The sequence below is a fragment of the Blennius ocellaris genome, assembly GCF_963422515.1.
Source record: "Blennius ocellaris genome assembly, chromosome: 2".
NCBI classification, from domain to species: domain Eukaryota; kingdom Metazoa; phylum Chordata; class Actinopteri; order Blenniiformes; family Blenniidae; genus Blennius; species Blennius ocellaris.
This window is the reverse complement of record NC_137651.1, coordinates 6,945,810-6,961,543: the sequence shown is the minus strand read 5'-3', so window position 1 is coordinate 6,961,543 and position 15,734 is coordinate 6,945,810. Positions and strand designations below refer to the sequence as shown.

Sequence of the window (15,734 nt, the reverse complement as noted above, 5' to 3'; positions counted from 1 at the left end):
GTAAGGAGTAGAATATACAGACATTTATGTCATCCAGGATAAGGTCATCCAATACATTCAATACTACCTGGAGAAGCCTATTTCATTACAGTAGGATAATATAAAATAGATACCACAACAAAGGCAGACATTTTTTAAAAATCCTTTATTTCATGACAGAGAATCTTCGACTGAATTTTTTGGTTCACTACATTAACATGTTTTTAACATTAATGAATAGCAAAATCATTACAAATGATGTGCGTCTCGTGTCTAATCGGCTCCTTCAGTCCTTCTCGAGCTCGACACACCAGTTCCCCTGATCATGGTAGCTGCTCTGCACGTTGGCTCCTGCCACCAGACCACACAGCTGCTCGAGCTCCCCCTGCTGGAAGACGTGGTAAAACCGGTGAAAGACTGGAGGCGTGCTGCTCTCCGACTCTGACTTGAGAGCTGAACTGGAACTCGGACTGGGGCTGGCTTTAGAGTCAGATCTTAAAGTGGCGTCATTAGAGAAAGAACAGGCGTGATCTGAGGCCTTCTTGGACGTCTCCCTTCTTTCATCCTTCTTCTCGCCATGTCTTGATTCTCCCTCGCCTGCTTTCTTTCCTCCTTTCAGATGCCAAGGCACCAAGAGGTCCTGGGTGTTAAAGGCCGTGCGGTTGGTGTGCACGCCAAGCCTGCCAGCCACCGCTTGCACGGAGTGAGTGGGCCCGCTGGATTCCTCCAAGTGTGTACTGGCAGGGTGCGTTGATTTCCCATGAGGCTCCTGGCTCTCCTCAGGTGTGTTTCTTGTCGGGCTGAACTTCCCATGATCCTCTTCGTTGTAGTCTTTGAGATATTTGGACTTTTGCTTGTTGTGCTCTTGTTCAAAAGCCCAAACGTAGATGAGGGCTCGACCTCCAGGCTTCAAGAGCCTCACCAGCTCCTTCACTGCCTGCAGCCGACGCTCCTTCAGAAACACACACACAACTGTTAGTTATTTGATTAAAACGCACACATTTTAAACAAGCACATCTATAGTGAAGTGCAATAATTCAGATTAGGAAGTCCGACATTGACAAAAGAAATTACTACTTTGCATGGGACGTGTGTGCTGTGTGAGATTAGAGAGAGCAAAACGTGTGTGAAGCTCATCTTCCTCACAGAGCTCTTTTGAGGCTCTGCTTTTCTGAAATAAGGAGAGGATCAGCGACAGTGAGGTTTGCAAGCCTACTTATGTTCCACGGTGCCTTGTGATGTGACCATGTATTGTTTCATGCTCAATCTTCATAAAGAAAGAAGGAATTTCCTTCTGGAAAAGCATCTTAAATCTTTTCATAGATGAGATATTGAGTACGTCTGGACCAAGTTACACTCTGGTCCAGTTTGCATCCCACTCAAGACTTGAAGAAACAGGCAAATCACGTGCCGAACGGCTGCTGTGTACACATTTATCTCCCACAATACAGTGTGCCGGGCTGAATGCAACACATTGTATGCTGTTGCATTTTTACCAGGTGAAAGCTCATTCGCAGGCTAAAATATGTATAAAGAGGACGAAACAGCAGTGGACTCTATGTCTTATAACCATTGCAGCAAACTATGAAACTACTGAGTCTGTGTGTGCGATTTGCCCACAGCTCTTTGGTTCGTGCTTCATTCAGGCTCCCATTAATCGTCCAATCCAGCTGCACAGGACTATCGTTTACAGCCGAGTTTTTAAACTTTAGTTTTACCCAGGCCAAATTTTTCCAAAACGTTTCAGAGACGCCACCGAAATCCGAGTTTATTCACCGCGTACATGGAGTTCTTTGCAGGCCACTCCATTCGAAAAGCTGAGACGATGAATTCAGAGGAAGTCCCCTTGTAATGGTTGAAGTGTGCTTGTTGAGTACGCACTGTACCTCTGTGGAGAAATGATGTATGACAGCGATGGAGATACAGGCGTCGCACGAGGCGGTGCGCAGCGGGACGCTGAGAGCGTCCGACACAAATGCACGGAAACCCCTCTCGGCACAGATTTGGACAAGGGCGCTGCTCCGATCACATCCCACCTGACATTGAAAGCAAATGCAGAAACACTGAAGAGATTTTGAATAAAACAAAATAATGATGTGAAGAGTGTTAAACTGAAGTACAACATATAGAAAGGGAGAATTGACCATTACGACAAAGCAGTGGTGGTGGGAAGACAGTTTAAGTAAACAGAATTAGAAAAAAAAAAAGACACAAATGGAAGGAGAATGAGGGGGAAATGGAGAACGTAGAGAAATATGTCAAATAAACACAAGGAGGAGGAAGTACAAGACGGTAGCGGTAATCATTTTCAACTCACTTAATCTCCAGAAGCAATTCAGTCAAAATTCAAATGATTTCATCCCAAAAGAGACGGAGACGAGAGGAAACACGACACAGACACATTCAGTCTATAAACTGAGCAATTTTCCGTCTCAAAGTGCGATGGCAGAGCAGGGGAGGCAGGTGCAGCAATACAAATAGGATATCATTGAAAAGCTGGAAAGTTCAGGCATTTCTACACTCATAACAAAAGTAAGGAGTCTCAAAAGTTTTAATGCATAAAAAAAAAAAAAACTTCCAGTTGAAAAAAAAAACCCTCAAACTTGTTATTATAATATTTTGCGATATAGTACTTTGAATTAATTTTTACAGCTTATAAGCTTAAATGACAAAGAATTAAACAATAACATACTTTAGATGGTTCAGTTCAGAGGCAATAAGGCTGAAAAGGTTTCTAATTATTGGTCAAATTATTTTTAAAACTCACTGAGTAATGAGAGAGAAAAAATAGAGAAGAGCAAAAACAAATTTAAATATAGAAATAAAAAGTGACTTTCACAATCGTTCACAGTAATGACTTATCACAGCTGCACAGTCTGAGTCAGGATAAGCTGCTTACACACGCCTCCAAATCCCAAACATGAATATCCCTGTGTGCATACGTAAACAGGCATTTTTAGGATACTGCCATGGAGACGGAGCAAACACAAACAACCACATCCAGAGGAAACCACTCCCCAAACAAGGAGATGTTGTTTTTGTTTTGTTTTTTTTCAGATTTACTCTTTTGAATCGAGACGTGGAGTTCACCCTTCAGAAAACTTAAAAAACCAAAATGAGCTTCAAAGTGAACCATATATGTGTGACTCACTGTGAAGAGCATTACTTTGAGTTTAAAAAGCATAGCCCACACCATCAGCCTGAAGCTCAACTTGTGGATGAGAAACACGCAGCTTCTTGCCTGAGGAAGGTGTGTGATGCAAACTTTACTCAGCGCTGCTGCATGCAGGCCTGGCTTATGTAACTGGGTGCTGAGGTGCCGACACAGTGTCTCACTTTGGGTTTATAAGATTGTCGGGGAGCGAAGCTGGAACCTCTGCAGTTTTTGTGTTGTTTCTGCACTTTTCAGGAAAAACATTCAAACACTGGCTCATCAGCTACTGCTGAACTTCAAAATTCAGAGTATATAGCTCAACTTTGTTGCAGCAAGAATGATTAAAATTGTATTTCAGGAAGGTGATTACTTTCTTTTACAGTTCTAGTTTGCAACTCTGATTCATGAGGACGCTCATGAAACTTCAGATTGTCCCATGTTTATCTCTGCAGATCACAATGCATTTGATCCGTCATGGGTTTTTAAATTCAGAAAATCACCAGTGTATATGATCATTGTGATGAAGTGTAAAAGCAAGAGCCGCGTAAATGTTTCCTCAGTAGGAGTGAATTGTGACACAAAAAGTGTCCGTTCACTCGAGGGGGGGGGGGATGGCACGGAGCTGTAAAATTACCATGGAAAAGTTTCACCTTTAACTTTCAGTTTGCTGTATATGTTTCTGCAGACGAGACCTCCTCTGAGCATTATGGAGCATCTCGACATACTGTTATCCTGAGAGGGAGCAGTTTGTCATGTCAGCAAAATTGGACGGATAAAAGGAGAACTCCCCTTGCAAGGGATCAATGAAGCATTGGGTGAATGACAGGCGTTATCATGGAGCATGACGACACTCACTGCGGTCACCTCCGGGTTGACACCCAGGTATTTCCCGTTGCCGCAGCCCACATCTGCCAGCACGCCGCCGGGTGCGAGCGAGGACAGGAAGTGGCAGACGCGAGGCCAGGGGGAGTGGCGCGTGCTGCTGAAGTGGGAAGCGATGGCCTCGTACACGCGGTGCACGTACTCCTCCTCCAGACGGGCTGCGTCGCTATGGCAACTGGGAAGTGCAGGAGGAGATGGAGGTAATGGAGCTCCTTGACTGTCGCAGGCAGAGGGGAATGCTGGGGAGGGGAAGGGGTGAGCAGTGTTTACGTCGCTATTGCGTAAACATCCCATCTTTTATACTTTTGTTTTGATGAAATGATATTGTTAAGGCATCAAGCATTTGAAAACCTCCATTAAAAACTTTTAAAAACTTTGTGGAGTTCCAATAAGAACGCACTTTAAAACCTACATACAACATGTAAGCCATTGACTTTTCATTCTATATTGATTGTCTTCTAATATTTCTCTCTCTTTTAATTTGCTTTAACTGTGTTTGTTTTATTGTATTGTCTGTATCTTTTATCCATTTTATGTAAAACGTGTCAACTGTGCAGTTTTACATCATATTATTCTTTGTACAGCACTTTGGTGCTTTTTAAAGGACTGAGTGGTCATGCCTTTAAGGCCCAATGAGATCAATAACATGAGCCTTTCTTTGGCTCATTCATTTTACTGAGTGAAACACTTTAGCCTGAGAACTACAACGTGTGTCATACAGGAGGCAAACAGATTCCATGAGCATATCTTTATACAAAAAAGAAAATTAGCAAATAAATGAAATTGTCTTGTTAAGGCTTTTTAAACTAAAATTTGTACTTTTTGACAATTGTTCTGAGCGTACCTAATGTTTGAACAGCTTTGAGAAATGCTGCTTTTTCATACTCCGACCTTGGTTGTTGAATAATTAAAAAATATATATATCTCAAGGTAGAAACATTCATATTCTAACAATAAATTCAAGTATATCATGAGTGACTGGCTGAGGGAATTGTATGTGTTTATCTGTACTGTTTTTCACTGTAACACTTGTATATTATTGTACTACAGATACTACTTGTCTTGTAATAGTAATTACTGCAACCTGGCCAGGTTTCTTTTTAAAAAAATATCTTCATCTAAATGGGACTTAGAATATAGTAAAATTATATATATATAAAAAAAAAAAAAGACTAATTTAAAAGTAAACATAACCGAGTTTTTGGTCATCTCCAACTGAAAAAACAAAACTTACAAAAAGTCACGACATGTGATCTGAAGGTCAATGAGTTATTGATTGCTCATTTGTTGGGGGCAAGTTAATGAGGTAAAAGCAATCAAAGTAAAGGAGACTAAACTTTTAAAATAGCTCTTTGCATGCTGCATATCCGATGAAAATGTCTCTGGATTGTCACAGTCAATCATGCTGCGTTACGACGAAGAAATTGATCCAACTGTTTACCACATCACTGCTATCGAATGCAAACTTGCAGACAAACAAACAAAATCGATGCGTCAAGCGATGCAACGGAAACACCTTGACTATACACTAGACACATCGTGTGTCCTATAGGTGGTGACACGCCTCCTGTCATTCAGAGCAGGATTCACCCCGACACACCTACTTTCTGCTCACATGCAGTGACAATATAATCTCCCTGATTATAAAGACACACCTATATATCATCCTCACCACAGCGGCAGGGTTCGTGTCTGATCTTTCGGAAAGTGAAAGAAGTGCGGGTGCCTCTCTTGCTCAAGGTGAGGTGGCTTTGCGTCCCGGGGTCAGACGTTGTGTGAGAAGGGGATTGTGGGTCGCGAGCCGGTACCATGTCAAACTTCCTGGGAGTGATCCTGGGACAAGATGGAGAAATAGTTATCACAAGTTAAGAATCTAAAACTGAAAATAACTTGCAGTGACAAAAGACGCTGTGGGTGCCAACAAATTCCTCAGTGTTGGACATTCAAATGTATGCAATAAAAGACACAAAAAAAAATGCACTTTTATTTTGACGGTACAGCGCAGCGTCCTGTCCTGAGTGTTTCGAGGGAGTTCAGGTCTTAAATTGGTTAGTGAAATATGGATGACCTCCTAATACTTTTGAAACATCAACTATTTCATGGTGAGTACTGTAATCCAGGGAAGAGACAGGAGAGGACTAGAAAGGTTTGGGTTAAGTTTTTATCAGGTGATCAGCAGCAATACCCCACAAGTGTTCTGAATATGTATGTAGTGAGGTGCTCCATCATGACCAATGATTCTTCCCAGTTTAAAATGGTTCACATTCATGCTGCACATTCTGTATATTTAGGAGCAGGAAGGAGGAGGAGAGGACGGCACGGGGCGGGAGGGGAGGGCTTAAAATAAAGTAGGGAAATCATCTGATATTTAAAAGTGAAAAATCTTTGTTACATTATTCATCTTGTCAGAAGTTAATAGTTAGACAGTAGTTAATTTTTGACATTTCTGCTTAAACTCATTAGGGATCTGTCAGGTTTCCAATGTGCCCCCCCCCCCCCCCCCCCCCAATGTTAAACTCATTCCTACGCCCTTGGTTCAAAGAAACCGGTGAGTCTGACATGATCCAGCTCACCCGTGTGTCCACAAGTATCTGCTCTCTCCCTTCATCACCAGGAGGCTCCTTCCAGGCAGCACCACAGGAACGGCACGGCCATCAGGATGGCGGAAATCCATCACTGTCTGCAAGAATACACAAGCATGTGTGGACGTGACCTGAAGAAGATCGAGACTCGAGCAAATCGCGAGGATGAGCAGCCTCTCGCTTCTCCCTGAACTAAAATGAGCTTGACACCGCCAGCTTAAACCCAACAAACATCTATTTTTAGATGTCTTCATTCATATCGACTGTACATTATGATTATATTTCTTAGAAGGCTACTTTCTTTTTGCAAACCATACTTTTCATTTATTTTATGCTCAAATAGTCAAATGTTCTTCCTTCAGTTTATATCTGTCTAACAAGTCTTCTGAACAATATCCAAGCCATCAAAAGCAGATTTCTTTTGTTTTAATTGCAAAATGTAATAATCTAATTGCCAAATATATCAGTTATCAGTTCTAAAAACACAAAATTGAGCAACGGTGTTGAACGGTGACTCAAACCTACTCGCGTGTGAGCTTTTCATACCATAATTCATGTTGGAACATTTTTAATCTGGTAAATTACACGCCAATCCAAACAAATTCCTCACACTTAAGTTAAATAAGTTGGATTGCACCTTCTAAATGAGATCAATCACATGACATTTTGAGTAAAAGCATCTCCCCTATATCTTATAAAACAGTTGTCATTTTTACGAGTGGTAATTCCACCCAGGATATTTAGTAAAGATCACTAGGATATCATAATTCAATATTAGGACTCTGTATAGATTTTAAAGTTTTAAATAAACTGGAATCAAAGTCGTTTCAACAAACTCAGAGAGTGTTATTCCTTATTAAATACTAATTCCCAGTCTGATCAGACGAGTGTTTCCACTGATTACCTGACAAGCAGGATCGAAGTGTCGCTGTAAGCATCGATCAGGAGGGTCATACTGAATGCCTCGAGTATCAATCAAGCTGTTTACACGTCTTCAAAAACAAGACAAAGCTTCATTGATCTTCAAGAATCCCTTAAAAATATATATATATATGATATCTTTTTTGTGTTAAACACCTGCCATTATTTAGCTTCCTTAAAGCAATTTCCAATAATGGAACGTGGAATGAAAGCCATTAATATTCTTCAGGCGTTGTGTTTCCTGAGTGACAAAACGAGCTAATGAATGAACGCTGGCATCAGCATACTGAATGAACAAACAGATTTAGCATGAACCATTTCTTTTTTCCCTCCAGGTTTGACAAACGGCACACCCGGAGGGACAAAAAAAAAAAAGAAAAGACAAAGCATGTCTGCTCTCTCTCCAACAGTCAGCAGAGGCAGCTCCATTCCAGCATTGGTGTTTGATCCTAATGTTTCCTTACAGCACATAACGGCACCGGCTCTGCTGGGAAATTACATCTACACAATTTCAAACCGCATCCCTCCAACTTCTGAGAGCAGTAAAATTGGATTTAGGAAGAAGAGGCGTGTGCGAGTGTGTGGGGGAGCGACAGATATGGGTTTGTGTTTGATTGTGAGAGAACGCGCCACTCCGGCAAATGATCAGATCCTTCCTCTCAGAAGACCACTACTGAACACACACGCGCACACACACTACAGGACAGTGCGGGTCCCGTCTGAGGTGTATTAGCAGCTCAATGAAACCAGTGGAATGTGACCAAATCGATGTTGAGGCTGGCAGCTACACTTTACTCCAAGACTATTCATCACGCCCTCGCACACTCACACACAAACACACTCACACAACCTGTGTGTGGAAATCCAGTGACATAATCGATTCCCGAGACACTAACCCTGGAATTATCCATTAAAAAGCGATGTCTTATCCCAGAAAGCCCCCCCCCCAATCAGATCGACTATAATATGCTTCTGTGTTGCTATAGAGCAAAAATTAATACCCAGAAAATGTTCATATTTGAGAGTCGATGCAGTCATTGAATGTATAATGAGTAGACGACTGCAACAACAGACACTGCCGGGGCTTTCAAGCGGTAAACGAATCGCTCTTGTCGCATTTACTTACAGAAGAAAAAGCTCAGTATAAAAGTAGACGTCAGAGCCGCTTTTACTTTCATGGTATTTTCCACAATTGTTTTCAGATTGATTCTCAGTAGCTGCAGCTCATAGCAGTAGTTACACCATAAGGTGCAGCAACCCAGCTTTTGTGATGATCTCAAGGTGCAAATATGCTTCGTTTACACAAGTCACTTACGACACATGTTGCTATGCATCCCTGCTTCCAGACGCCTAGGCCTCAATAACGTAGCCATTGTTGTTAACAATGCCTCCAGTGGAGGGCAGCGTTGTTGGTGGGACAATATTTCTAATCCAAACATTGATGAAACAGGTTCTAAACTGCTAAAATAAGTATTTCAGTCCCAAGTAGAGGTTACAATTTTGAAACTGAGGGATAATTTGCTGCCTAATGTTCTCAACTTTGTTTGTGGAGATGTTTATAAACTCTCAACACGAGTCATCGGAGGCGTCTTTGTCTCGGTGTCTCAATGTTGGAGATTCACTTGTATCCACATACACCAGTCAAACCGCCTTTCCTTGAAGAGGCCATTATTTTGGTTGTCTTAGGTTAGATAACTTTATTCTAAATAATTCTTTCACCGTCACAAGTAAGAAGCTCATAGAATGTGTGTGTGACAGACTAACGCTGCTCATAAAGCCAGTGACTTTCAGACAATCGGGGTCAGAAGGGTGTTCATCTCCAGCAATCAAGCTGCAGAGACTCAACCTCCAGCCTGGTTCCAGGTCACATCCGTCACAGCCAAGGGCACTAAACGCTACCGGCGGGGGGCGACCGTCCTCACAGCTGAGTCATTACTGCCACTCTGCATGAAGAGAATGCAAGAGCCAGCGAGACGGCGCGACGGCGTGTCAGACAGAGCTCACATGGACGCAGGATCAAAACACCCTGTTGTGCGCGCACACACATACACACACACACACACACACACACACAGACACAGACACACACAAAACACAGATGAATCACAGGTTGATGCAATGGCAACTAATTTGACTGATAAAACCACGAAGCACAAAGTAACACAAACCCAGTGACAAGTGACAGACATTATATTTATATTTCTTCTCACCTTTTAACTGTTGCATCATTAATATTTTTTCTTTAGACTTTAAAGTGTAGCTTGAGTTTGAATTACTGATGGATGCATCCAGACGAACAGCAGGCAACCCTGTCTGATTTCATGAGGCTGACTGATTAAATCCATGCCCTGTACGTTATCAGCGCGGAGATATTTGATGCTGGAAGTGATGTAAAGATCACAGAAGATAAACGAAGACTTCTTACCTGGGCCTCGAGACTCAGAGACATGATGGTGTCCTCGAAGGCAGAGTGAGTGTCCACATGAGGTGGGATACCTGAACACGAGAGAAACTATGACCTAAAATAGAAAACTCATATCTTGTAGACATTTGGATCCACCATAAGTGAACTTGAAACCATTTCTCTTTGTTTTTTTAGCACTATAATGCTGGTCAGTGTTAAACCTTTAATTGAAACCACATGATTCAAGTACTTTTACTGTTTCCTGGAACTGCAGTATAGCTCCTGCTGCCATCTTGTGGTACAAAACAGTGAACACTGTTTGCTTCGTATTTAACTTGATATGGAAATAGGGAATAAAGACTTTACTTTTCACCTAACGCTCTGTGACTTGAAACTATCCTGCAGGTACACCCTGAAAAAAAAGTACGATTAAGATTCAGTGCCTCCTGCTCTATAGGAGATGATTTATTACTGGATGTGGGGCTAATTCTTCATGCATGTGTATCAGTGTGCGTATACTGTATATGTTACTATCTGTGTCTCTGACATGAGATCTGCCAGTTTCTACATGTGTAAAGTTTGGACTCGCAGACTGAAATCTCTGCAGTACATCATTGGGATTCCACCGAATACCAACGGTGGAACCAGCCTGAGGTACTGATGCAGGTATTTTTTGTGAATTATTCATAATGCAGGAGAAGCGCACCCTGTCCAGACTCGTACTGATTCACAGTCAGCTGGTCCGGCATGGCGTCGATGTGTCTTTCACTCAAACAGCGCTGCAGCAGAGGTAAACACTCCTCAGGAAGACCTGGAAACATGACTTCATATTATTGTTTTGTTCTATTCTTCTACTTTTTAGAATGCGTTTATGTAAGAGGATGCAATGCCTGCAGAAGGTATGAGAAAATCAAAAATGTTTGCCCGTCAGGACGTGGTGGCGATGCAGTGCAAAAACAAGAATGAAAGACAACAGTGCCAGTCGCAGTGGACTGCCTGAAAGCTTCCAGCTCTCAAAACGACCGTACTATATTTTGCTAGAGCTGCGAAATGAGCTTTCTTTTCATTTGTGTATAATGTGATTATTTCCTAGCTTTGTTGATTGATTGTTTGACTTTAACATCTGCTCAACCATTTAAACCGATAAGTTACACTTCCTTTTATTGGAAAGACAACCCTGATTCTCTTTCATACGTTCTTTCACTGTAAACGAACAATGAGTCTAAATATTTATTTACTTTTGGAATATTTGTTCTTTCGATCATTCAGAATCTTTTTTAGTATCCCACACACATATAAACACACATTTTGTCGCACTCATGCACCAAACAGCATGCCAATATGCTAGAAGAATTAATGTTGTTGTTATTACAACTTCTTGCGAATGACAAAATGTTGGCTTACCTGCAGGCAACGGCTTGTCCTTATCCACGTTGTTGTTGTCGTAGCGAAACTCAAAGCCGAAGTGCTTGACTCGTCTATGTTTCAGAGCCTTTTGAGCTAAAAGACATCATTGGGGCAATTCAGCGTAACAATCAAACAGGAAAACTCCTTTCTATTTTGTCTATTAGATCATTTTAAAAATCAGAATACAATAGCAAATCACATGTGTTGTCAGTTGTTTCTCCTCTCGAATTTCGATTTAGAAAAAAAATACAAAACAGGAAAAATCCTATATATATAGAAATACAAAAATCTTCCACTATTTTGAGAACAATAATACAAAATAGCTTGAAATAAGTCTATGATAATGATTTAAAACACAGTTTGGTTTAGTACATGGTTAAAAAAGTAGTCTCATAACTTCTCTTTCATTTGTATTTTCTTTTCATTCTCTAAAGGGATGCTAACCATTTGCAGAGTTCAGCCAAACTATCAAAACATGCAGTACTCTTACCGGTTACATCATCATAAGTGGATGACCAGTCAATCGCAGCAAGCAGCAAAGATTCTTCCTCTGGAGACACAAAGTCTTCCACCAAGACTAAACCGCCCGGCAAAGAGACAGACGAATCCTCTTCTTGAGTCACTGTGGACGAATATATAAAACACATACTGTATGTAAGGCACTGGTGGAAGAGATCGCAACATTAACAGCGGCATATCTGCTATCCCTCTTTTCTTTAATATCTTGAGAAAACCAATGTCTCTTTTAGAAACGCGGTTTTAAAAGTGATTTATGTGGCAGGTACCCGAGTTGACGTAACTGAGATACAGCATGACGCTGTTCTCCCCAGATTGCAGTTTCTGTCCATTAAGGTGGGTGTGAGCTCTCCGGGTGCTCTCTTCTGACCTAAAATCAGAAAAAGAATAACAACACGGTGCTTTCTGAGTCAAATTTCAGGATAATAAAAAAAGTGTCTCACAGTACTGAAACAATGGCCCTGTTGTGCTACAGCATTGCCGCCAAGCTTTACCTGTATGTGACAAATGCATAAGGCTTGTGAGGAGGCATGACCAGAGATTCCACGTCCCCCATCTCCTTCAGCACCGTAGAAAGCTCCTCTCGACTAACGCCATTCCCAAGGCCACCATTAGCCACCACCAAACTCTGCGCATGTGAAAGAAATGGATGAAGAAAAGAAACGAGGTTATCGACATAAAAAATTCAACAAATAATACTCCCAACTTTTAAAAGTCAGACCCATCATCTGACTGTGGAAAACAAATCATTTAGGTACAGTATGTGTAGCCAAGATTGCAGGAGTTGCTCAATGGAGCGTGTCAGTGAGAAGAAAATGAAGATTGTCATACAATCGTGAAGTAACTGGAAGACAGAGGAGAAGGAGGACCTCGCCTCTCCAAAGGATTTCTTGAAGCACTGCATTAATAGAGTGTGGTAATCAGGAGTTGTGTAATACTGCGGCGCAGCTGATGTCAATGTACATGTGAAAGTTTGAGAGCACACGCAACACAAGAGTAGAAGAGATGGGGATGGTGTGAGCAATTGTGCTGTTTTGGTAAGTCACATCTCAAAAAAATGTTCCGTCAGAATAAAGTTAAATCAATTAATTGCAAAATGCTACTGTGAAACAACAATTCCCACCAGGGGATCTTGGGCTCAGACAGGGGGAGGTGGAATTTATATTTTTAATTCATATGTTTTAAGGATGTTGCCAGCACTACTGGAACATATTATCACAATGTAAAAGGCACAGTGGCTTGGAAATGTAGCCATACTCCTTGAACTTTTCCACATTTCGTCACATTACTACAACCACAAATGAAAAAAGTATTTCATTGGGATTTCATGTGATAGACCGACAGTACGCGCCACATCATTTTGAAGTGAAAAGAAAATGATTTGACTGTTTTGCTTTTGATTTGTGTGAACCTCTGTTAAATACTGTAAAGAAACTGTACATTTCTGAAACAGTAACTTTGGATTTCTATCTTGTGTGTGTACAAGGAGACACAAGCTGTCAGTCACGACGGGGCAGAAAATCAACTCCCGATCGTCACACAATATAACGATAATGATGTCATACGAACGTAATTAAATGTCGTCTATCCTAAATTGTGATTAACTTCAGATTTAACTTCCCAGCGCTCATTGTCTATAGAGAACAGCTGGCGAACGGCTATTTCTGGTTTATAAAGGCAGTTTGTCTCGTACCTTCGTGGGCTGGGACGTCGTGCTGATTCCTTCATGCTTCAATAAAGTGTGGCTGGCTTTAATTTGTTTTTTCAAGACTTTTTTCTCATCTTTACTTTTTCTGGAGAGTTTCACGTTGCTATCTACAACACAGTCCATGGTGCGCTTTTTTATTTTGTCCGGGTGAAACGAACATTGACAAAGAAATGTTCCTGCCCGCTTAAGCAGCAGTACTTGGTCCACTGAGCATCACTTTTCTTTCTTTCTTTCTTTCTTTATTCTAATCTTTTTATTGAGTGCAACATATGGAAAGAATATTGTTTAAAAAGACAATATTTTTTATATTTTTCACAGAAATTTTACAAACACTACACATCACTTTCAAGCACTGTAATATTATAAATTGGCACATCCTGATTCAGTTTGCGTGTGCACACTTTCGTTTTAAAAATCACATTTGTTGTACAAAATAGCAAAATCTAATTATTATTTTTTACAACCTGTTGGTAATGTTAAATGTATCAATATGTTTAACTTGTTTCAGTCAATAACATTCAAGAGAGGAGCAGAGTAGAGTACATTTTATTTTATCTATTTATTCATCTGTATTTTTCCCATTTTTTCACAAATAAAAGAAATTCTAAGTTAGGCATTTACTACTATTATTATTATTATTATCATCATCATCATCATCATCATCATCATCATCATCATCATCATCATCATCATCATTATTATTATTATTTTTATTATTATTATTATTTAAAAACAAAAAGTGGTGTGTGTGTGTGTGTGTGTGTGTGTGTGTGTGTGTGTGTGTGTGTGTGTGTGTGTGTGTGTGTGTGTGTGTGTGTGTGTGTGTGTGTGTGCGTGTGTGTGTGTGTGTGTGTGTGTGTGTCATTGTCAGCTTGGCTTTTACCTCTGGTACATTTACCTGTCCTACAATTTTTTGGAGGAGATTTATCTCTATTGACATGTAGGTCATATTATTCCATATTTGTTCTTATAGGTGTTGGTATCAATGACATCAATGTAATATACTGCTTACTATTGTTCTTCTATCAAGGTCAAGGTCTTCTTCTATTGTCTGTTCTCATATCCAGGCCTTATCGATATCCAGTGTATTTTCCTTTGGCTCCATCATACAAGCATTAAATCAACTCCAATGGCAAATTCATCCTGCGTGCTTCTCTAATCTCCCTGCAAAAGACCGACAAAAATGTTGCATGGATCATCCTGCAGGCTCACCCGATACTTAAGGATAGAGATAGTCACACCCACACTCTTATGTTGTTAAAGTTTATGGAAGAGTCTGTCCCTCAAAGGAATGTCGGTCATTTCATTTTTACACTTATCATTCAACAGTCATCAGACACATCACATGTTTTGACAACCTGAGAACAAGAAAAACATTTGTTTGCATTCGTTTAATAATGCAAAAGAACAGATACTGATCAGATGAAAGCTATCACTCACATTGTGACATGCTCATGTTGTTTAGGATTGACGTATTCGTCCACTAGTTTGTGACGTACTTTATTCCCTTGTCGTGCTCTTTGTGTGACTCAGTGGAGCCAATTAGATCCTGCACAAAATATCTCCACTGTCTAACCTACAGTCTGATTAATAACCCCATGACCCCTATGGATATGAATGTGAACTGGGTGTGAGCATAAAACACTCGTAAAGCATCGGTTTGCGAATCTGTACACTGGTGTGTTGTGTGATGAAGCCCTCACCTGTCTCCAGCCATCTAGATAATTACAGCGCTGGGCTGAGCCGCTGGCCAGTGGGAACCCTCGGCCGCCTTAACAGTACCACGCTCAGTTTAGTTCACAAAACAACAGCTGGTCGTGTAGGAAAGCACATGACCTCCCTCTCAAACATGATAACCACACTCTGTCCTTTCAATGCATTTTAAAACCTGTGTAATAAAATCTTCGCTCATGTATCACAGGATGACACATCAGTAGGTCAGCAATGTTTGTCTTTATGGAGGGATTAATCAGGAGGTGCATGATTAGAAAAAAAATTGACTTTTCTCCTTCACAACTTAAAATAATTTTTCCTGAAGCAAGATGTTGCTTTACTTAAAGATGGAGAATAACGTGATAACTTTAGGATGTGTCTGTGTTATCTGGTTTTGTACACCACACTCCTTGGACAAGTCCACAGTTTGTCACAAGGAAAACACAGAGAAACACAAAACAACACACA

General features: G+C 40.8%; 1 protein-coding gene across 3 annotated transcripts; it reads right to left on the bottom strand.

Annotated features, from left to right (window-relative positions):
* Positions 1–171: 171 nt before the first annotated feature.
* Positions 172–15,300, bottom strand: alkbh8 (alkB homolog 8, tRNA methyltransferase; the record flags this gene model as incomplete). 3 transcript variants are annotated; one of them, XM_080511785.1, is made up of 12 exons in its annotated part: positions 172–931; positions 1,866–2,015; positions 3,989–4,254; positions 5,688–5,848; positions 6,589–6,695; positions 9,944–10,014; positions 10,629–10,733; positions 11,327–11,422; positions 11,820–11,951; positions 12,115–12,215; positions 12,340–12,473; positions 15,257–15,300. In XM_080511785.1, the coding sequence occupies 11 exons, from the start codon at positions 12,399–12,401 to the stop codon at positions 266–268; spliced, it is 1,917 nt and encodes a 638-aa protein (XP_080367911.1). In that variant the 3' UTR covers positions 172–265. The 3 variants fall into 3 exon arrangements, with proteins under 3 accessions (XP_080367911.1, XP_080367910.1, XP_080367909.1); XM_080511784.1 differs by lacking the exon at positions 15,257–15,300 and adding an exon at positions 14,566–14,688; XM_080511783.1 differs by lacking the exon at positions 15,257–15,300 and adding an exon at positions 13,539–13,676.
* Positions 15,301–15,734: the final 434 nt, after the last annotated feature.